Source organism: Oenanthe melanoleuca, chromosome 3 (assembly GCF_029582105.1).
Source record: "Oenanthe melanoleuca isolate GR-GAL-2019-014 chromosome 3, OMel1.0, whole genome shotgun sequence".
Taxonomy (NCBI): domain Eukaryota; kingdom Metazoa; phylum Chordata; class Aves; order Passeriformes; family Muscicapidae; genus Oenanthe; species Oenanthe melanoleuca.
The window spans coordinates 106,504,044-106,526,953 of NC_079336.1; the positions used below are offsets into that span (position 1 = coordinate 106,504,044).

The 22,910-nt window shown below is 38.6% G+C and overlaps 1 protein-coding gene across 14 annotated transcripts in view; it reads left to right on the forward strand.

Moving 5' to 3' along the window:
• EHBP1 (EH domain binding protein 1) overlaps positions 1-22,910 on the forward strand; it is a 207,846-nt gene that overhangs the window by 95,977 nt on the left and 88,959 nt on the right. For all 14 annotated transcript variants that reach the window (XR_008840253.1, XM_056488867.1, XM_056488854.1 and 11 more), the window contains exon 10: positions 5,683-5,866. Coding sequence is in view for 13 of the 14 variants with exons in the window: in XM_056488867.1 (XP_056344842.1) it covers positions 5,683-5,866 (184 nt within the window). In the remaining variant the exon portion in view is untranslated. The remainder of the gene's footprint in view (positions 1-5,682; positions 5,867-22,910) is intronic.

Genomic DNA, 22,910 nt, shown 5'->3' on the forward strand with positions numbered 1-22,910 from the left:
TTTGCAATTCCTGCACAGCTTGGGAGATTGGAAGGTGCATCCTTAATCCTTGTTTGTGGTCATTAGTCACCAATCACACCACTCATGAGACAGTTTATGGTGATTACATCTGAGCAATTTTACAGACAACAATTCTAATTAATGTTTAATTTTACATTATTTAATGAGATTTATCATGGCATGACATTTTGCATTACTTAAATATTAACAGAGGTATGGTATCATGATCATTCTGTTGTTGGTAGCTGTGGCCTAGGAAATGGAAGGATTCCCTGACACTCTAATAGAAACATACACAGGGCTCTGCAGAGTTTTTTCCTTTTAAAACTCTGTAGCCATGGATTTAATGTTGATGTTTGGTCTGTGAAAAATAAAAGAAAAAAAATAAATAAGGGTGTTGGGAATGATGCCTCTGCCAGCTCCATTTGTCAGGACAGTGCCTGAACAAAAAGCATTGGCTGCTGTGTCTTCAGAGCACAGTGTGATCACACTGACAGCCACACCAGGCATTCCTGGTCATTCCCTGGTCACCAGAATCTGTAGGGAATAAATATGTGTGTATTTTACACCCACCAAGATGTAGGTATAGAAGACAGCAAAGACTGAGAGGAGCAGAAAGACAAAAAGCTACATGGATGAACAAGTGAAGCATTTTCTCTGTTTTCTGTTTTTACTTCCATTTCTACCCTAAGCACATCTATGCTGAAGGGGCTTGTGGTGGCAGGGTTGTAACCCTTTCTTTTGCTGTGTGCTGGACTTTAGCCCTTGGTTAACAACAACCTCCTTGTTTTAATGACTCCCATATACTTTGTTGTTTTTTTTCCCCAAAGACAAAAATAAATCCCCCTTAGATGGATTCTACTTGAACATAAAGCTGGTTCTGTATTTTCATGATAAAGAAGTGTCCCATGGGAAGGTGGAAGGATAAAGAGTCAGTAAACTCTGTAAAATCAGTTTGTTACATCTTTTACATAAGTTTTTTATGTCCTGACCGCCAAAGTAACCTTCCTCTCATTTTCCTCTGAAGTTACAGGAGCAATATATCATACAAAAAGACCTGGAGACCATTTGTTGAATGCATTGGGTAGAAGTATGGCAAGGAGAACCCTTGAATCTTTATACTGAAATGCTCTGGAGGAATGAGTGTAATGATACAAGTACAGTCTAGAAACATAGCACATGTAATATTAGATCACATCTACAAACACTATTTTGCCTCATCTCATGCCCTTAATTTTCAAATTTTTAAGTAGAAAGCTTCTGCTAAGGCTTGGTCTGGTGAGCACCAAAGGCAAAATTTTCACAGACTATGCCAGTTGGTGGTTTTTGAGTGCCCTAAGTCATGAGGGTTTATGCCCAGATGTGTATTGTTTTTACCTACTGTGAATATTGATGCTTTTATTGTCTACATAAGTGGGTAATCTTCTTCCAAGCCTCTTGAAGTCTAGGCTGCTGTTTCAATTTGTGGCAGAGAGTTCCACAAGAAAACAAGATCTCTAAGGAAATGTGTTTCTTTTGTTGATTGTAAATAAATTCCCTTTCCAATCCCATACTGTCTCTTCTGCTGGCTTATCGAAACAACAATTAGTAGTACTGGATTTACCTGCCATAAACATTTGTTGTCTTGTCTGTCTCTAGCATGTTCACCTTTCCTTGTCACTTGTCTGAGTGCTAACTTTTTCGATCTCTTTTCATACAGAAGTCTCTTCATCTCTCTAATCATTTCCACCGCCCGTCTCTGGACCCTGTTATTTCTTCTGCTATGTGTCTATTTTAAGATGTGTTGACTTGGCCTGAGCAGTATATTCAAGACAAAGCTGAACAACTGTGTCATATCATGAGAATAGAAAACTTTGCATGTTATTTTCAACCTCTCTCATAACATCTTGTCTTTTGATTTTTTAAAAATTCTGTTTCATTTTTGACTACCACTGGCTGTCTCCAGGTGTCCTTTTGAACCTATAGGTGGAAGGCATGAAATGGAAGAAATGGAAGGCTCCTAATTTATTGATTATCAGGAAATACAATGTATTTTTACCCCTGTGTCTTAAATGTTTAATTGGAGTTCACTTAATGTACTGCTTGTATTTTCCTCTTATATTCTGTGGGAAATGCAGTATTGTGTCCTGAGAACATGGACACACCAGTTAGCAGCAGGACCCTTGTCCCACTCTGCTCTGGCAGATCCCTAGTTCTGATTCTGGACTCAGAGCTTACTCAAAGTGCCCCAAGAGCTGAACTCTGACTCCAGTTTTGTAACAGACTCTCACAGTAATCCTGTAAAAGGCACTTGGCCTCAGTGCATTTCTGTGAAGGATTTACCTTGGGTAATTTGCTTAGTTGAAATGTATTTGACTAATGTTTGTGAAGAGAACTAATACTTCATAACACACACAAAGCACAGTTGCAAGCATAAGCATTGTGGGGCGTTGCATGGCACAGAGGGACTTAGGTGAGCCAGTGTATGTACTCTGCTGCAAAACTGTGCTCTCCAAACATACTTCCTCTGGCTAAATTCTCATGCCTAGCTAAAGATAAGCACCACATTTTCCTTTTGTTAGTTTGGACATTTCACTGTTAGTGGAAAATTCTGCTTTTGCCTTTTTGAATTTTATACATTAAAATTTACCTGTTAGTGAAAGATAGCATACCTTGTGAAATTAAATACTTGAAAATAGCACAGCTCACAACTGCTTACTGTATAATGCTTTCAACCTCAGTACTTTTGGTTGGCAATACTGGCTGACCTTTTAGCCCTGCCACACTGACAGCTTTGAGTTTCCTCCTCAGTCAAATGTTTATTTTGTAATTTTTTTTAGGTAACTGGTAAGACTGATCAAAATAATTTTTAAATTGGCCGTAATAAAACTTGCTTTCCAATATCATTTGGCTCTGTGGCTTCTTATCTTGTTAATCATTGTATGGCTTAGAATTATGCTGTGTAATTGGCAAGGCTATCGAATTGCCATCTGCTGAAGTTGCCTGTTGCACAAGAAGCCACAAGCCACCACATTGTCAGTGACAATTTAATGCCAGGTATCTTGTCAGGTCTGAATTTTTTCTAATTTTGTGGAGGACAGTCTAGTGTCTTTTTAGACAAGTCATTTTATGTGAATCCATTAAATAACTTCACAGGACCAGTAAATATGGGGCTGACTTCAGAGAAAAGTGCTTTAATATTTTACAGATAAGGCTCTTTTCAACCAGATTTTTGATACGTTTAATTTCTTGTAGAGCCATGTGGAACTGTTGGATCAAACTCTGCTACGTATACCATATCCTCGTGGCTTCAGACTTTATAGTTTGTTCAGGAAAGAACTGTTTTAGTTGTTTTTTTCTGTATTCACATTATTTTTCAAAAATCTTGCTCAGTATTTGTAAGACCAGTTAAGGGTATTGCAGAGAGGAAGGTAAAAGATAGCACTTGTGTGTGTCTGTTCTGTGCATATACCTGTGTCTATTTCTGTGACCAAAATGTGAGGGTTTAGTCTGGCTTTCAAGCAAGTTCTTCTCTAGAGAAAAACACCTCTCTCCTTTTAGCACTTCCTTCTGATGGGTACAGAGGGTGCAATTCTTCAGGATGACACCTGCAGTGCAGGCAGTTCTTGAGCTTAAAAATTCAAAAGATGGTTTTTCCAAACCTGTTTACTCTCATTGTTAAGATGATGGGTATTTTTCTTGTACCAAAATGATTTTAACACCTTTCTAATTCAGAGGTAAATTCCTGCTGAACATGCTGTGCCTGTTGGCTGTTCCGAAGGATGACTTGTTGAACTTAATAAAACCTTGTGCTGTCCCATAGAATGCATTGTTCTTCAGCCTTTATCTCTTTGATCTTCATTTTCACCTCCCTTTGAACTCTCTGGTGTCTGAAGGCACCTGAGCTGTGCTGTCAGCTAAATTAGAGCTACTGACAGTTGGATGCATTCTACACTCCAGCCTGAATACCTCCTTTTCCTACTGCCTCTCATGGAAAACACTCTTCTGTTTCCATTTAACTTGTTTTTTTGGTTGCCTTCAGTTTTGATTGTGCTGGTGGCTTTGCAGTTGATGGGCAGCAAAGTGGGAACACCTGAAAGTTACTTTCAGTCAACAAATGAGTTTCTTAGTGTTAGTCTTTCCTTTTGCTTCATGAGTTGGATATCTGTTCTGTAAGGAGCTGAAGCAGCAGATTCTGATTTTCACTTGTGTGCTTTGGTAAACATTGCCAGTAGATTTCTGTGGTGTAGGTTATTAATTGCTTGTTTTTTCTCTGTGAAAACAGGATGAGTGTAAATTGCATTAAAATAAACTCTAAAGTTTGTCTATGAGACTGAAAGACATTTTCATAATACAAGTACAAATGAAGGGGAAAAATTTAATGCTGTCTGGAAGGCAACTGGATGAACAGTTGATTTTTACTGCCGTTGTAGTTCTTAAAAATAGTGCATATTAACTCCTGACTCATACTGAGAGGGACTTTGTGAATGGATCTAACTAGGTAGACTCTTATGTAATGCATTAATATTTTCATCCAGAATTGAATTCTAAGGGACTGAGGTTATTTGTTGTGGTTGGTTACACTGCATATAATAAATGTATGCAGATAGATTGTTGGGAATCATAGTTTGAGATATGTGATAAATATATCTTGCAGGGGAAAGAGGGACTAGAAGAGAATAAATTAATGTATCCATTTCATAACTAACTGTCCAGTTTTGGATTGCAAAATAAGAAAAGCAAATGCTATTAATAATGAAATAATTCAGTGCAAAAAAGATTCCCTTAAGTATTCTTAGCAGGAGAAAAAGTTGCTGGCTCTACTCAGTGTGTAGAAGAAGCCATTATTTGATATATTATTTATTTATTATATTTGATGTATCATGGTAACATAAAATTTGGCAAAATTTGGCTGTGGGGTATTTACTCAGGGTGGTACAAATGCAGAGTTGGACCATGGACACCTGAGTTAAGGATAATTCTTTGGACTTCATCTAAGAGGTAGAAGATGTTTACTCTGTCACATTCTTAAATAAGGTTTAATTATAAAAGGCACTTTCAAAATTGACAGGTGATGCCTAGTGGTGTCTGCAGAGAGATATATGCAAGTCAGATGTGGTCTTCTTACACTACTCTCTTACCTAAGGAGTGTTCTTAAAATGGTGTGGTGCCTGTAAGCTAGAGTTTGAAATACATTTGAGGCTGAATGTGTACTCATTGAGGCCAAACTTGTCAAAATGGACAGCCAAGAGTGAGGCCTCTAAAGCCCTGTGGGAGCATGTCTGTACCAGTGGCCTGATTCTTAATTGTTCTACTCAAGCTGTCTTTATTCTGTTAATTAGAGTGTTAAACACCCAGCAGCTTCACTCACATTTTTTGGTATTGATCTTGTCATAAAATCAGATCACTCTGGTAGATAGCAAAGTATAATTGAAGAGTTAGCTTTTATGCAGTTGATAAAACTTCTGCAATTTACAGGACTTAATAAAAATTATGAAAATTGTGACCGAATAATGCAGTTTTAGCTGTAATAACTCACTTTTCAATTATATGAAAATGTAGTATTTAAAAGTTTTAAAAGGCAAAACATTCTTATGTGGGATAATGAAAGCATTTTAGTCATTGGCTTTCCTAAGCAGGTCTTATTTTTGGTTTTATTTCCAAGGAGATAGCAAAGAAATGTCTTTCCCTTCTTTTAATTAGATCAAATCCATTTTATGAACCAAAATCAAGCCCTGCTTTAATTAAAGTTGCTCTGCAAGAGCCAGAAAAGAAGATGAAAAGAAAGGCTCCTGAACCCCCAAACCTCTTGCCAAAGACAGAGATGATCATGGGTGAGAACATGTCAGCAATTCCTGCATCGAGGGAGCTTTCCTCCTCTCCTAAGGTAAGCTCTTCATACCAAAATTTTGTCTTTGTTCATAACAGTACCTTTCTGTGCATTGTAAACATCCTGTTTATTTCTGCAGGCATCTTAAAAGCTTTGCCAGTACTTGATAAGGTGTTGATTTGTCTCTATTCACTTGGTTCATAGGGAGAGTGCAACAGTAGGAGCTTGTATTTTTTTCTTTAAGGATTTAATGACAACAGCAACTGTAGTTTCAAAGAAAAGTGTCTTCATGTAACCAATGTTACAGCTGGATATGCCATGGAGAAGGAAGAAAATCATGTTGAACAATACTTTGTCCTGATCTATTTTAATGCTCCTAAGCCTTGCCCCTGTCTCCACATTTCTGTCATAAATCTGGGTTTTAAAAGCTTAGTACTGGATTGTCACTGCCCAAGGTGTCTCCTTAGACTTGATATCACCTCAGGAGGACATAAAGGTGGTCTGGAATCCAGTTCTTTCCGATGCCTGCCGATGAGAGACTGCAGGAGGCTGTTCTTAGAGCTTTTCATGGTTGTTTATTGTTTCTTATCTCAGGAATGCTTTGTCCAGTGAAGAGTGGTCTGCTTGCCAGACGTCCAGGGCAGAATCTGCCTGAGAAAGGCAGGACTTATCTTTTATAGTCTAAATTACTAGGTATATACAATTATTTTCCAATACAATACAACTTTGTTAAACTTTGTCCCCATCCAATCCAAAAGTGCCAGTATGTCACCCAGCATGGATGACACGGAGAAGAAGGAGGAAGAAGTATCCACGCCCCAAATTCTCCATGTTGGCCACGTGTCCCTTATCACAAACATCCCCAAAAGTCTATTTATCTACATTCTAACAGTCTAATTTACACTTTACTAATTTTTGCAGCTTGCATTTCTTCTCTCAATGTTGGTAAATTGTTCCAAGGAGCTCAATCTGGCCCCTGAGACACCTGGGTCTCATTCGAGGGTCTTTGGGGACCCCACCAGGGGTGTCTTCAACCTCCTAGGGAAGCCAGAGGAATACTCTGGGCTCCCACACTGGATACTGATTATTTGTATTGGGATTTATATATGTCAAATTCCAGAGCTATGTTGAAGTAGTTTAAAAAAAAAAAAAAAAAAAAAAAAAAGACAGTCTACTTTAAAGAGGTTAACTACTTACCAGGAATGTCCAGACTAAGGATACTTACATATGCACATCCATTTGTTTCATGGGAAAATCAGAGTTAATTTCAGTAGAACAGGTAATGTGAGTGTGGGTGTTTTCTTACTACAACAGCCAACTTCTGTCAGTGTGGATTTCAACTTCAGTGTTTCAGTAGTTAGCACCACGTGTGCTATTTCTTTAAACAAAATAAGCATTTAAGTTATATAAGTTAATGGACCTTTCTTAGAAATGAATGTCAGGTTTTAAAGGTAGGAAGATGAGGACAGAATGCCTCCCTTCCAGTGTATCTTGCCCAATGTATGCACATTATCGTCTGGTTTGCCTTGAATCAGAGCTGGGGTACTCCAGTTTCAGAACTGAGGGAAACTACTTGTCATACCAATCATTTCATTGCATAATTACTCAGCCAGATTGCTCACATGTCCCTGTCCACTCAGGCTCCGATCTTACTGTCATTTTGCCACTCTCTCAGGCTAAAGAGTATGAGACTAGAAATCTAACCTCTGTCTACTCATTGCAAAACAAAACAGTGGAGTAAGACCACAAGTACACTTCACAAGTTATTCTTCATATGCAAAACTGCAACCAGGGATATGTGAAATCAAAGCACAGGAGTTTTATAATGCTCTGATATGGGATTCAGTCCTGTTAGCTGGAGTTCCTGTATGAGTTTCTGCATGAAAAGTGGCACATTATTTGATTTCTGGCAGAGTCTGGCTCTTGAGTCAAAGCAAAATGGCCAAAGCAAAGCTTTCTGTTACTACCAAGGCTGTGAAGAGACATCTGTGGAGATTTTTATCAGATTGCTTGGCAGAAACTGTGTCCCCCTTGATCATTGTTTGAGAGGTGTCTTTTTGCAGATATGCATCCAAGGAAATGTGTCTCTCTGCTTCATACCTGTCTTGCCTGTGCTGAAATAACATGGTACTACCGAGTTTGAGTGTTGTAGTTTTTGTCGGCATAAATGAAGCTTTAGAGTGTCTGAAAGGTGGAATTGATTAAGAAAAGATTCAGGATTGAAGACTGTACTGCTATGGTAGTCTGTGTGGTGCTACTTGGTGAATATTTTGGTGCCTTCCTGCTTGCAGCCCACCTTTCTGCCCCTGACCCTGAGGCACAGCTGAGATCAGCAGAGGTCCATGTACTGAAACACTGATTTTTATTAGAGCTGGGAGGGAAGGTGAAACTCTGTGCTCACACACTCTTTTATAGGAAAGCTTTAATTAATTTTTTTAAACAGGATTTTGGAGGATAGGACATGTTAGGGAAGGCTCCAAAGCAGATGCGGTGTCCTGGTTCATTATATTACAGTGGAAAGTTTTGCTGAGTGGGTGTGTTAAAATATTGTACGGTCACTTGCAATGCAGAAAGCTTTCTGTAAGCACAGTCTTTTTTTCTGTGCTTGAATTGTTTTGCACTCAGATCAAAAGCACATTACTTGGAATGCTTTTTGAAATTTGGAAAAGTACTGGCATGTAAAAGAAAAGAAACCATTTTCTCACAGAACAGTACAAAATAGTGCCCAGGTGGGACTTGGAGTGTTGGCACAAATGACTTGTTTATTGCTCAATAGTAGAGACAATGTTTAGCAACTCCGGAAAAACTTCCATCCAAAGGTATAGGCACTATACAAACATGAACTTAGTACATGCCCTTATGTAGGGAAATAGTCCTATAGAGGTAAATTTAGGTAAAGGGAGGTTAAATCATGTGTTTTAATCAGTGTTTTGTCCAAGTTTGCTGTGCACAGAGAGTGTTGAGAGTTATACCAGAGGCTAAGTGATTTTAGCAGGTTCAATTCCCTGTCTTGGTTGTTGTCATAGGGAATGCCTGTGGAGCAGAAATACTAATCTTTAAACTACAGAGCATTAATGTTAGAACTTCAGAGTTTAAGGAAAAATATTCCAAAACCTCCTCTGCAAATCTTTGACAGAGTATTTGGTGCTCATTTTCCATTCATATGATAGAGGCATTCATCACATTGGCTGAATCCAAAAAACACAAATGCTGCCATTGCCATCTACACACCAGCAAGTTTATGAAGTGATGGGCAGTCAGTTACCTGTAGCAGCAAACCCTTTCCAAGCCTCTTCAATGTCTTCCCTTTGAGCAGGCCTTTTTGATCACTTGGAGATTCCCTGTCAGCTGTTTTGGTGATGAAGGGTCAGTTACCTATCTTAGATAAGGCAGGGTTTAACAGTCCATAAAGGTCCAGCTCTTTAGCCACAGAATTAGCTCAGTGTTTGCCATATCTGAGTTTGGAGGAAGTTTTGCTTTGAAATTTTTTTATCTATTCACACTTCCTAAAGGAATATCTTAATTCTCTCCTGTCTTGTGTATCTCCTCCAAACTAATCTGAGTCATCAGAGAGAGCTTAAAATTCAGAGTCTGAGATTTGGAGTTACCCCACAGTTAATCATCTCAAATGACTTGAAAACTATGGTATGCTGACTCTATTTAGGTGAGTCTGACAAAGTGCAAAGCTGTAATTAAGCTCTTCAGTCATCAAATGCTACAGTGCTGTCGAGCCCAACAGTGCTGAAGCCTTGCTGGGCTTGTTACTGTCATACATCTGTTACTGTTCTTTACACGGTATGGATAGCCAGGTTCTGCCTTTCACATAGGTGATAGAGTCTTTAAATTTCCTCCACTTGTTGACTTTGTGGAAAAAATTGTGGTCTCAGGTTCAAAAATGTGGTATCAGACCAGTACATAGCATGCATATCAGTGCTCATCATTGCTTTAGCTGATTACAAAATATACATATGAACTTCAGCAGGGTGAAGTCTCAGCCCGTTTCAGATTTCTTCTCTTCTCTGCATTGTGTTGAATTTATTTGAAAGAAGATCAGTCCCAGATCTGGCAACTATTTCTCATGGTAGAGAAGCTAAAGCAAACTGTCTCTGCACAATCAAGGATTTTATTGTCTTTGTGAGAATGAGGAATGCTACTGAATTTATGTAGGAGGTAAAGAATTAGTTACTAGGGAACAGGAGGAAACAGGTAAGCATCTTCAACCATAGAGTTATTTTTAAATGTTAGAAGAAAGTACTTCTTGCACTGGATTGACCTTTACTCATTGACTCCTGTGAAGGATAGCATGTGCCCTTCAGTTTCTGGAAACCATTCTGGTAGAGGCTTTTCTTGGGATTTGGTGTATTCAGTATATTGCCAGACTTTAGCCAAAGCTTATGCTGATGCCTCATGAATCCATCAGGTTTCTGCCATTACCATTAACCTACTGAAAGTAAATGGGTATATTTGGTGAGTCCAGCTTGGTCTCATATTCTTTCTCTCATCTTCAGGGTCTTCTGGAAGCCTGTGTTGGTTAAACACATGCCTTAAAGAGTAACTGCTGCAGCCTGACAAGCTGCCAGCCTGCGATTTGGGAGCTCTGAGAGCTCCATCTCACAGCTGCCTGTCCAGAATCTCTCAGTAAATGAAACTCCTGCACTCCATCCTGGGGATAGATGTTTCTCTGGCAATACACAATTATATGAACAGACATAAAACTGGTATCAGACCATAAGATGCCTTTTGAACTTTACTTTGAATGGATGTTTAGTTATGTCTTGCAACTGATGAGAGTGTATGGCACCAGGACTGGATGATAAATCAGCTTAAGACTATCATTATTGTGTACACCATTCTTGCCTTAATGAAGGTCATGGTGTTGCTGGTAGTCATGAAAACACAGGAATTGGTTTTGGTGCTTTTAGACAAGAAGTTGTGATGGCCTTTTAAGTGGGTGGAAGGGGAGCGTACACATTCACATAGCAGTCCAAAGCCAATAGTAACATCTCTTTTGTCACCATCATTGTTAAAACTCTCTCTGTCTCTCATTTTAAAACTAAAATTAATTGTTTTGCATGCCAAGTAATAATTGCTCTCTCATGCCAGACAAGCTAGCTGATTTAAGCTCTAATGAAACATTTACAGGAAATACAGAATCATTTTCTGCATGACATATAATAATCCATCTCCATCCAGTATTCTTGGTAATCTGCAATGCTTCGGGATGTTCAGGCTGTCCAGAAAGATTTCTGCCTGGTACACAGTTTGTCCTTCAAGCAGCAAAGGAGGTACAAATTACTTCCTTATGAAAGAAGAGAATTCTCAGGTACTTCTCAAGGGAACAAGAAGGAACCTGTAATTTTTTTTTTCTCCTTCTCATTCATTCTAAGCCAGAGCACAAAACAGGTAGGTTTAGTGGAAGGGGGAGAAGTGACAGCTTCCCCCACAGCTCCCAAGATATCAGAGATCCTAAAGCCTCCAGTTGTTTTCTCCACTTTTATTTACCTCAAGATTACCAACCTTATGTGACCAAACAGTAGGAAGACTTCATCCTAAAACACAGGTGCACTAATGCAACTGAGTGGAGGAATGACAGTAAATTCCACATGGGAGATGAAGATCACTCACTGTCTCTTGGTATCAAAAGTATCTCCAGCTGTCCATTCACATAAGGACTTCCCAGCTTCTGGAACATCTTCTTCAATGACTTTGCTCCTTTTCAGCTTCACATTTGTTGCAAAGGAATTGGACAATTCTTTTTCATGAGATCTTTGTCACTCCCTATGTAGACAGATGATTCAAGCCCAAGGAAAACCAAGTTACTGGATAGCATTGGAAGAGGTCTACTGTTATGAACTTAACCAAAAAAAAAAAAAAAAAAAAAAAAAAAAAGGTGCAATATGAACAGAGAGATAGTGAGATAATCATATGGAAGCACAGACAAGTCATTCAACTTGCTGCTTTTTAAGTGTTAAAGAATAAAAGAGGCTCCATTTTTTAATCCAATACTTAAGCAATTCCTCATTACTGTTTTCATGAGTTTTAAATGGCATTTGTGAAATTGACTGTGTTTCCCTCATATTATTCCCATGATTGGTGCCAACAGTATCCCACTGTTGGACATCAAGACTGTAGAGGAAACCAAGCCCTTCCATGTTCTGTGTGTGGATACTTCTGACTGAAGTATCTTGTGCCCATGCTGTTAAAAATATTTAGGTGCTGCTCCATAGTCACATTATCTCTAAGAGAGATGCTTCCTTCAGAATTTGAGAGTTAAAACCCTCAACAATTTGCCCAAATGTTCCTGAAGCAGGAGTTTTGCTGAGGACTGGAGGCAGAGCTGAGCTGCTTCCATCTTCAGCCCTTTTCTTCTCTCCTTGTCCCAGAAGCTGGAGTATTACCTAGATGGAAACACATCCTCATGTGGTGTTCTGTATGTTCTGCTCTGCAGGGAGCCAGTCCAGGCTGTATGCTGAGCCAAGGGCCAGCAAAAGGCACTGCTTTCTGTGACAATTGAGTGCTTTCCAGCAGCAGTGAATGGGATCCTTCCCTCTGTCATGAATTTCTTATGTGTGGTGCTAAGCTAATCACTTGAACCAGATTTTGGACTGTGCTGGTTTGTTAGTTGTTTTTTGTTGTTGTTTTTTTTCTCAAGTTCACAGCTGCATCCAATCTGGATAAATTACCAGAGCTGTTGGCTTGGCTATAGTACCATGCAGCTGAGAGAGTGCTGTTTTGTGTCACATGAACTTTCTGTGTTAGGTCAGGTCTTAGGTGACTCACACTGAGGACTCAAAAGCATTAGTTTACAGTAATCTGGAAGTGGATTTTTTGTGGACCTCAGTTTTTATTAAAAAATATATATATTAAAATATATATATGCTATTATACAAATGTATTTGTCACCATAGTATTTGAACACTTGATTTGGCAACTTTAAGTTCTGCTAAGTGTTTGACTGTTTCGGCTTTAGGTCCTTATTAGTAGTGGGGATGCAAATAACAGGTCTCCAGAGCTGTCCTGGAAAAATATTTTTCATTGCAAATTAATATATATAGTGTTCAGGTTGATAAATGATTGACTGCTTCTGTCATTTTCATAATTGCTCTTTAAGGTATTTGTGTATTATTGGTGCAATGTAGCTCCTGCTGAAATGGATGGAAACTTTGTCAGTGCCTGCAGCAGTTCTGGGTTGCAACAGTTACCACTTCTGCAAAATGTCTTTGCAGGTAAGGTTTGGTAACTGCACCAGTGTTGTCATATTCCAGGCCTCACTTTTCCTATTTTAAATTTAACTTACAAATTATAGATCTCAGATTTGTTGTCATGAATTAGTACTTCAGTTGTGGAAAAGGTGCACTGAGATTTCTGGGGTGCTGTGGTTCCTAAATATCAATGCTTCCGTGGCAGTGTTTGGCTTCCCTCCCAGAGGACAAGGGGATTAGGCAGCCCTGGCTGGACAATTGGAGCAGTCCTGGCCTGCCCAAACATCTGAATGCCAGCTGCTCTAGTGAGATCTGGGCCAGCTTCTGGGAGATGTCGTCTGAAAGTCCTTATGCCCAATTTTATTTTATTCTAGTTCCTGTAAGTTATTTTGCCTTCACTTCTCTGGCAGAAGGGGGCTGGAGGGAGGCAGGCAGATGGCACAAGGCCATGGGCTCCTGGTGTAGGTGCTGGAGGCCACCTTCCTGTGCCTCGTGACCTGGAGGGCTTTGATTCTCGTGCTGGGCTTCACAGACTCCTGTTTAGTTCAAACTTTGCTCTTCAAAAGGTAGAAGAAAGAAGGAACACTTCTCCTCTCCTAAGACCTTTTTAAACCATCATCAAAACAAAAATCCTCAAAATCTTTGCAACAAAAACCTGAAAAGAATCTATCCTTTTTTTGTACAGTTTTGATATTTTATTATCAGATTCCTTAGCAAGAGCCATACAAGCAGAGTACAGGACAGCTTTTAAAATGAAAACTTGGTTCTTTCTAATGTTCCCTTGCACCTAACGAGGACCTCAACACAATTTGTGGAAGCTGATATGGTAGCATTTAACTTTTAGCTGTTACCTTGAGCTGGTTTAGATAAAGTCCATGGTGCTCTCTCCACCATCAGTGGCCGGTCCGTGGCCCCTGGTGCAGCACTCAGTGAAAGGAGCACATTGACAATGTGCCTGGTTCTCTGCTTGCCTGAGGGATGGGTTTGGTTCATCGTGGTTGGCAAGCACCTCAAATTGGAAATAAGTGTGCATGAATAAATATTCCTTTGCTTCTGTCATGATGAGTTATGAACATATTACAAAAATAATTATCTTCCCTTCATAAATCAGTCTGATAGTTAACTTTGGTTTGCTTACTAATTCACTGTTCCTGCTAAATGTTCTTTGGTTTGGGTCAGATACTTAAGCATAGGAATAAATCACAGGTCTAAGCCAGAATGCTTTTTGTTGCTGGGAAAGAAAAATAAGTCTAAAACCAAAATAGATGGCATTTATAAGCAAATCTACAGTGCAGTGATAGCCCAAAAATGTGGTATTTGTATTAGCTGTTCTACCCTGCTTTGTACAAGTATTTTAAAATAGAATTTTGCCTAATTTATTTAAATTGTGATCACCATTAGTTTTAGGTGGGCAGGTTGGCAAAACAGATTTGTGAAGCTAGGTATAGCCAGAGGTACAATCCAGGAGAAAAAGGGAATCCATAGGTGCCAGAAGCCAAGCCCTAGGGCATGAGAAACGCTCAGGTATTCTATGTCTATGTTGCAGTCATACCTACCAGCAAATGCAAGTTAAGCACAAACCTTTTTAAAAGGAGGGAAAATCCGGCCAGTTAGAAGGAAAATGTTGCATTCCTGAGTTGCAAGGAGAAATATGTTGCCAATTCATACTGCAAGAGAGCTGTGGTGACGAGAGGCTGCACAATAAAGCCAGTACTTGTGTGATAGTGCTGGCACACTAGCTGCATGTTCTACAAGAGCATTTTTTAGCCATTTTCAACAGTGTGCCTGCTATCGCTCCTCCATTTGTTGAATTCAGGATGACCTTTGCATGAATAAAGTCAAATAGGATTAAGGCAGGAATTTTCAACAATGGGAAAGAGCAACAGATGTAGCCGACTTTGAACGTGGGAGGATTGTTGATGCACGGTTGCCTAAAGGGAGTGTCTGTGGTGACAAAAAAAGGGGGGGAAAAAACCCAACAATTTCCTAAAATATTAACCGCATAAAAGAAAAGAAAATAAATAGAAAACAACCCAAAGGAACTGAGTGATTCTGGTTTTTATTGGCATCAAGATGAAGGCAGGGTTTTTTGATTCACTGCCTCCTTTTAAATCTATTTCTCTCTATTCTTTCAGCAGAACTCTGTTCTCTGCAAACCCTGTCTGCAGGGTTTGTGGCATGTACCATATTTTTAGATTCACATTTTTTCTGAGTTGTTTTAAAGAAAACAAAAATGGAGTATACAGGAAAAAAGAGATGTTGTTTTGCTGGGGAATCAGTCATTTGAATACAAAATCCGGATCCTAGTAATATTTTATGGTTTGACTTGTCCTGTGCAGGAGCTTATAGCTTATAAATGGATCTCAAGTGAATACAGTGCAGGCTGTCTGTACAGAGACTGTTAATAAAGGGGATAAAAGGGAAAAAAAGGTTAAAAATATATTTAAAGTGAGAATTTTTTCTGATACAACTTAAGTAGTTTTATGTGTCATTAGATATACCAAATTTTTTTTATCTCAATAAAAAGAGGACATGCAGATGTGTTTTACTTTACTTAGTTTCATTATTGACAAGAGCTGTTATGCAGTTTAGCAGATAATTGTGTTAACCCCTGAATGATACTTTATAATTTGTTGTAATGAGTAATGCACAGAATTTAGATATCATTCATATGTCTAATTCAGACAAATCAGCTTTGAAAGGCATGTGTAGGAAAAGCTTTTAAAGTGTGAATGAAATCATGTGCTCTAGCTCAGTGAAAGGACTTTAAAGGAGCTAGCTAGAAACTAAAGCCATTAAGGGAATCACCTTGTAAATGTTACGGAAAAACATTGGTGAGCTTAATATATTAGCTTAACTTTAATATTTAAAAGCTTGATTAAACACTCACTGATTAAATACTTACACCCTTTAAAGAGAGCTATGGTGTTGAGAGGGCAGTCTCTCACAGGGGAAAAATCATTTGGATTCAGAGGATGTAGCATGGTGAAACATCTTCTAATACTTCTTATCCTGCCTCTCCGTATATTCCTTTAGAGCAGAGCTCGCTGGGGTGAGCTGTGGGCTCCCACTTGCAGTTTCTGTGCCACAAGATACTCTGTAGTTGTAACATGTCTACCATCCCCAAAATAAGGAGTATTTCAATAGACACAAACAAATACCGCCCCCCCCACCCAAAAAAAACCAACAAAAAAACAAATAAAACCAGAACAAAAAAAATTACCCCCAAACCCCCTGTTGTTACCTGGGATGGAATAGCTTGAAGAACAGAGTCTCTAGGTACTGGAGGCTTCATTACTAAATTTTTTTTACCTTGGTAAATGTCCTGTGATGTTTAATTTTGGGACTAGGAGCAACTTTATATGCATGCCTGGCATCTTTAGCACCAAGGGCACATGGCTGTTGCTTGCATGGCGTGGATTAATGCCCACTGTGGCTGTAGAAAGTCGCCTTTATTTCCCTGTGGGCTCACAGATGTGTACACAACTGCTCAAATTGTGCCTGCACAACTGGGGGAGAGGCTGTCACAGGCACACAGCAGAACCAGAGAAATACATTTTGAAAGAACATTTGGATGCTGACTATTACCTGCTTGGATTTTTTTTAGCATCCTTGAGACTTAATGCAGAGTCCACTGAAGGCAAAGAGAAGTTGAGGCCCTTTGGTTGCCTCTCAGATGCTCCAGAGCAGTGAAGTCTTTCCACCCAAGGTTCCACAAGTGTGAACTGGGGCATATTAGAGTTGTTTCTAACCCCTGAGTTGTCTTTTGTATGTTGGAAGGGCGAGCCACAAGGAAGAGTAGTCTCTTTTTCTTTGGTAGGCCAACTAAAATCTTCATTCTTCCTCACTTCATCAACACCTTTGAGACAAGGACCTGTAATCTTAATCTTGCAAGGGTCATGTTTATTGGCTTGCTTAAATGCAAATACATCCTTAGAATCCAACTCAGCCAAGCAACCTTTAAAATATCTTCAAATGTTATACATATATAAATTTATATATATGTTACATAAAATGTTATACTGTAACTAATTATAAATACAGTGTTTATTTTTGTATTCTTTTTTTTCCCAATTAGCTGCCTTGTATTTTATGCTTCTGGAGCATAATGAAAGTAATTTTTACTTAAAAAAGACATAGTCAGAATGTGTTTTGTTACTTGTAAGCTTGGGGTATTTTTTATATATTAAGAGAGTGTATGTTTTCTTTTTGTGTGTGTATATAGATAGATACAAAGGTATGTATGTTATGTGTATACTTTTATAACAATATATAAATATCATATACATACCGTTATATATAACAAATAGATGTTTCTTATCTACATTCAAGCTCTCTAGAAAGTGGATTCAGACATCAGTTAAATACACATGGCTTAACAGATCATAATTCAAGTGTTTTGTTCTAGAATCTGCTTCATAACTCAACTATATTCCGTAACGCCAGGAGCCCTTTTCTTAACATTGACAAAGTGCTCCTAGGAACTCTGTGAAAATCTTTGTTTTTGTCACTGTAAAGCAATGCTGCAGAATTGATGCTTTTCTAAAGTGCTCTCCTAGCCCTCTGTGCTATTGCTAATTCATCTGTCATGGTTGTTATTGACAGCAGTGACTCAGTAACATAGTGGGACTCAGTCTTTTATTGAGACATGGGTGTGTAGATCAGAACCCAATCAGTAAGCTTGCACATAGAAAACCAAATATTGCTGCTATGCTCAGTGTGGCTGTAACTGTAACCACAACTTTTCCTCTCTACCTAAAATGCTAGTTGAATATTACCACTAGGATTTATAAAAAAAAAAAGAAGAAGAAAAATTGCTTTTGAGGGGTTTTCAGGGAAGAAGTTTTCTCTGCAAATGCATTTAACTGTTTTCACATTTCTTTATAGCAACAAGATTAGGCTTTTATAGAAAGGGTGTTTGGAGTTTTGCCTGCTAGAATTAAGTTTTCTTTTAGGACAGTATCTTTTTTTTGTGCTTGCATATTTGACCATTGTTTTCAAATGCAGGACCAGAATGTGGCATAGGTATGAGTAATAGGCAATAATAAAAGATAATCTAATGAGACCCTCCACATTTTTTTAATTGTTCTTCCATTTCTGGTCTCCTTGGATATATAAGTGGTTGATTTAAAATCACAATCTGTCCTTTTTTTGCAAGCATTTAAAGAGTCACAGGACCCATACTACACATGGGACATTACTTGCTTCAGAGCACTTTCATCTCTTTTGGAAAAGTGTTTCCTTCCTTTGCTGGAGGAAGCCAGTACTGTGACTAGTCCCCAGACAAACGAAATGTGGATTTTGGGTCTTGTGTGGGTTTCTGTGTTTTGGAGTTTTTTTGAGCACAGATGAAGCATAATTGGTCCTTCATCACCTCAGTCTCACTTTCTCTGACAGTTGTTCTGCCAGCATTTCATGCCCAATACAGAAGAAAAAGAATAAAGAAAGCAAGATCATGCAGTGGGCTTATTTTCTGACCAGGTTTTAGCAATTTCACATCCTTAAACTCCTTAACATTGTCCTTGCTGCTATCCCTGCATGACTAATGGACTCTGTGTGGATCCTCAAACAGGTGATCTAAATGGCACTGGAAAATGCACATCAGCTTGGAACTATTTGAAAAACAGATTCACATTAAAAAAAAAAAAAAGTTTTAAATGGGTTATTTTCATATTTATTGAGCAAAATGAGAGAGAGATCAAATCCTGCTATAGTCTCATTTTGTTTTGTCCTCAAGTTATAGGATTCTTTTGAAAACTGGTGATGAGTTTGGCTGTGAGTTGTAGGTTTAGATTCCATAAGAATTGACCTCTTTTTGTGGTGAAGTTAGTTAACAAATATGTTGCTTCTGTCTGATTTAGGACATAAAATGCCTCTCTAGTTTTCCATAACTTAGGGCTAGAGATAGCATTCCTTAATCTGCTTGGTGCATTTTGGTTAGACTGCTCTGAAGAGTCTCCTAAATAGCCAAGCTCTAGCAGCTGTGAAAGAGGTTTTGGGAGGCCAGTGAGACCAATCCTGCCTACTTAAAATCCTCCTTTGAGAGTCAAGTGCCCTCCCCTTCCTGCTTTGTCCCACCCACTCCCAAACTTGCAGAAGCAATTGCTAAGTACCAGCACCTAACACTGCCAAGGTTTTATGAACAGGAGAAAATAAAAATCATTGCTAAATGACTTTTAAGTATTTACATGTGGTAAAGAAAAAAACTTATATTAATGTAACCCATTGAGGACCTAAACTATGACTAAAGCAGCGTGCACACTATATATTTATCAACTTGTCATTCTCCCACTAGAACTTCAGCACTTCTGCTTGAGTACTCTGTAAGTTTTATTGTAACTGTAGGGAAAAACTGTTCTTTGAACTCCCCTCCTGTATGGCTTTAAAGGTAAGGTAGGTGTTAATCAAATGATTGCTGTGCTTGTTTCCCAGTCATGTCTTGGCTGATGCTTCTGCTGCTGAGTGTTGCCTAGAAGTGTGAAAAGCTTGTGTTTTTAAGATGATGGGTCCTACACCTTTAAATAATTTTAGAAGGTCATGTAACTTGGAACTAATGTTCAGTATTAGAACAAATTTTGTAGATGCTGCTGGAAGCTAATTTAGAGCAGTTGGCTTTTATAAATTTACCAAAGTTCCAAAATTGCAGCTAGTTTTCTGTGTTACCAGAGTTTTCCCTTTACATTAACTTTCTCTTCCCTTAATTCTCTCCATTTGAAAGACTGTCATAATCATTTAATCTCTCATTATGCAATTAGATATGTTGCTACACATTTATTAGCAAACTTATTGTCAGACTAGTAGTAATGCTCTAATTTACACTTCCCTAAGCATGGAAATTCCTGTGTAGGAATGAAGACTCCCTTTTTTCCCTCCTCCACCTATCCCGAGGTGCTTGTGCAGTGAAAAGTATTGCAGGAGACTTGTGAGTGATAAGTGCTCTACATGTTGTAACAGCTGGACATGATCAGACATGTTAAAGATGATGTATGAGGCCCGAGTGTGAGTTTTCTGCATTAGTGCTGGCTGAAGATTTACCCTGTGTCTCTCCTTTGGGCTTCTCTGATAAATCTCATCTCATCTTGTCCCCTGTGCAAGAAAGAGCAGTCGATCCCTTCCCCCAGTGCTCCTTCTAATAACTGACTGAAAGACTGAAGTCTTCTGGTGCAGTCCTTCTGTGCAGGTGTTTTTCCTAGTTCTGCATGCAGATGAGTGTTTGGAATCACAAGCAGCTCACACCGAACACATTAATCATCGCATCATCTGGGGACCAATAGAGAACCTGGCAGGAATTCTTGATTTTATTTAACACACCGTGTAAACTAAGTCCAAAAGGCACTTGAAATGTAGCATTTTATTCCATTTGTGGAAGCTCAAAGGCATAACTCCTCTTAAGGATTTTAATCCAATGGACATTATTGCATTGAGGATCCAGTGATGTCATCTGCCTGTCATTGGGAGTTAATGACAGCTAATGCATGGATTAATGATTGGAATAGTGTTGAAAGACCAGGGAGTCATGAATCTGTATCTCTGGTGCTGCCTTAGAAATAGAGTCTCCAGTCAGAGATGCCTGGGGAGTTTTTTGTTCAGGAAAACCCATCAGACCTTTATCTGGATCCTATGCTCTCAAGTATTGTGTACACTACAGGTGTAATAGTGCTTGCTAAAAACCCTGTCTGGTTCTTCACATCACCCTTCTGTAGCAGTACCCATCTTTTTTCTCTCAGCTTGGAATACTCCATGTATGTAAGAGCTGCAAAATTTGTTCCTCAAAGTCAAAATCATCATTTTGTCTCAAATCTTTTAATATTACAATGTTTGCCATATATTGTTTTACTCAAAGTGTTTATTTTTTTACTTATATCACAAAATATTTTTTTCTTTAGGGAATTTAAACCAAAGAAAAGAAAAAGCTGCTGAACAAATTCTGTAGTTCCAAATATCAAGCTAATTTAAAAAATGCTAACATAAGTACTATATCAAATTAATGAATAAAATTATCTCTGTGATCAATGTATTAATCTTTAATTCATAATCTTATGGAGTAGATCCTAGGGATCATTTAGGAGCTTTACATGTGTTAAAAAAATGAAACCCAGAAGATCTGACTGCTGAGCACTGCTGTAACACCCCTGGAACGTGGCTAACGCCCAATTACTGCATGCTTAGACTTGGATGGGAATTACAATTGAGCTGTAAAATATTTTGACAGTTTCCAACTGTTGTGTGGTTATTAGCCAGGCATCATAAGAGAATGAAATACAGTGATTTGATTAGGTTTGTATCCTGATCTGCTTAAACAAGGACTTTCAACATAAACACGTAGTGTAAAGTGTTAATCAGAGGCAGTATTTAATTATTAGCAGCTTTTCTTGAGTTCTGCAGGAGAGAATTCCTCTCTCCCAAATATTTTGATTTCTTAAATGAGACTTGCCGTACCTTTATGCTTCAGCTTTTCATTTACAAGCTTTTACTTGTTGAGTGCTAAAAGCATAACCACACCAAATTTAATTTGTCGCATGAAAATTATGTGTGTATTTTTCAAGAGCATAGATTTGACAGTGTTGAAGCTAGAAAAGCTTGTGTTAATTACATATTATAAAACAAAAAGGATATTTTCATTTAACGTGTATTTCTCCTTTTAGCTGAACAAGTTCTAGCAATTAGCAAATTTGAATAATGTAAGAATTCCTGGAAAAATATATGTTAAGCCAAGTGGCACTTGAATTGCTGTTACTTTTACATGTATTTTTATTTTGAAATGAAATTAATAAAGCAAAAATATTCAAACTGCATGCAAATTAAGCACCAGATTGTGCCAGTCTTGTTATGTTCATTAAGCCATTGAATCCTTGAGTACTGACTGTTATTCCATGGGGACTATTCACAGAAAAAGGTACTATTCAGAGAGGTAAAGATAACAATCTGCCTTCACACTGCTTAAATAATGCTCATTCTGTTGGGCAACTAAAGCAAGAATATTCAAGCCTGTCATTCCTTAATTTCTCACTTGCTTTATTTAATAATGCTTTTTTGTTTTGTGTGTTGTTTATGGATGGTGCTTGAGAGTGAAGCATTCTGTTTCTGGTAGAGAAGGCTTTTTCAAGTGTTGTCATCCTGTCTTTTCTTTAAAAAACCCTCTAAGGTAATCTTTGTCTCTCAGTTCAGTCTGTGACATCTTTGCTGTGGCTGAGAGCTGATTTGGTTACCAATGTTGCTTATGTGTTGCTGTTTGCCTAAATACCCCATTTCACCCAGCTGTAATTGGTGGGGGTTTTCTGACTGTTGTCCTGGGTTTGACCTGAACTCTCAACTTGCAGATGACAAAACCTTTCTTGTGTATCCTAGATTTTAGAGTGGCTTTATCACTCTGTGGAGATGTGCTGTCTGGGAGAGAGCCTTCCTCTCTGGCAGTCCTTAAAAGGAGCAGTTGGAGTGGTGGGGTTATAGTCAATGGCCAGTCTCCTAAACAACTGAGAGAGTTGTAAACTGTACAACTTACAGTTTTTCATTTGGAGAGTTGTCAGTGGTTGTTGAACTTCCTGTGTATTCAGACAGCTGTGTGCCAGGAAAAAAAAGCAAAATATGCTGTGCTTTGCAAGGAGATCTGATTAACATAGGGTAATTGGTGCATGAGTTGCTTATGGAATGAATAATATCAGGACCTCCATGCTAGAATTAATTTTTAAAATGGGAAATGTATTTTTTTTGGTTTTTTTTTGGTTTTTTTTTTTTTTTGGTGGGTGATTGAACCAAGAGTCCAGTGTGAAGTGTTGCTTGGTGGGAATTAGGGGGTTTCCAGCCTGCTTCCTGTGCTGCCAGAGCACAGAAGGAAGCTCTGCCAGGCTCCTGCTCCCTGATGGCAGCAGCCCGTGCAAGCTGTAGGCTCTGGAGGTAAG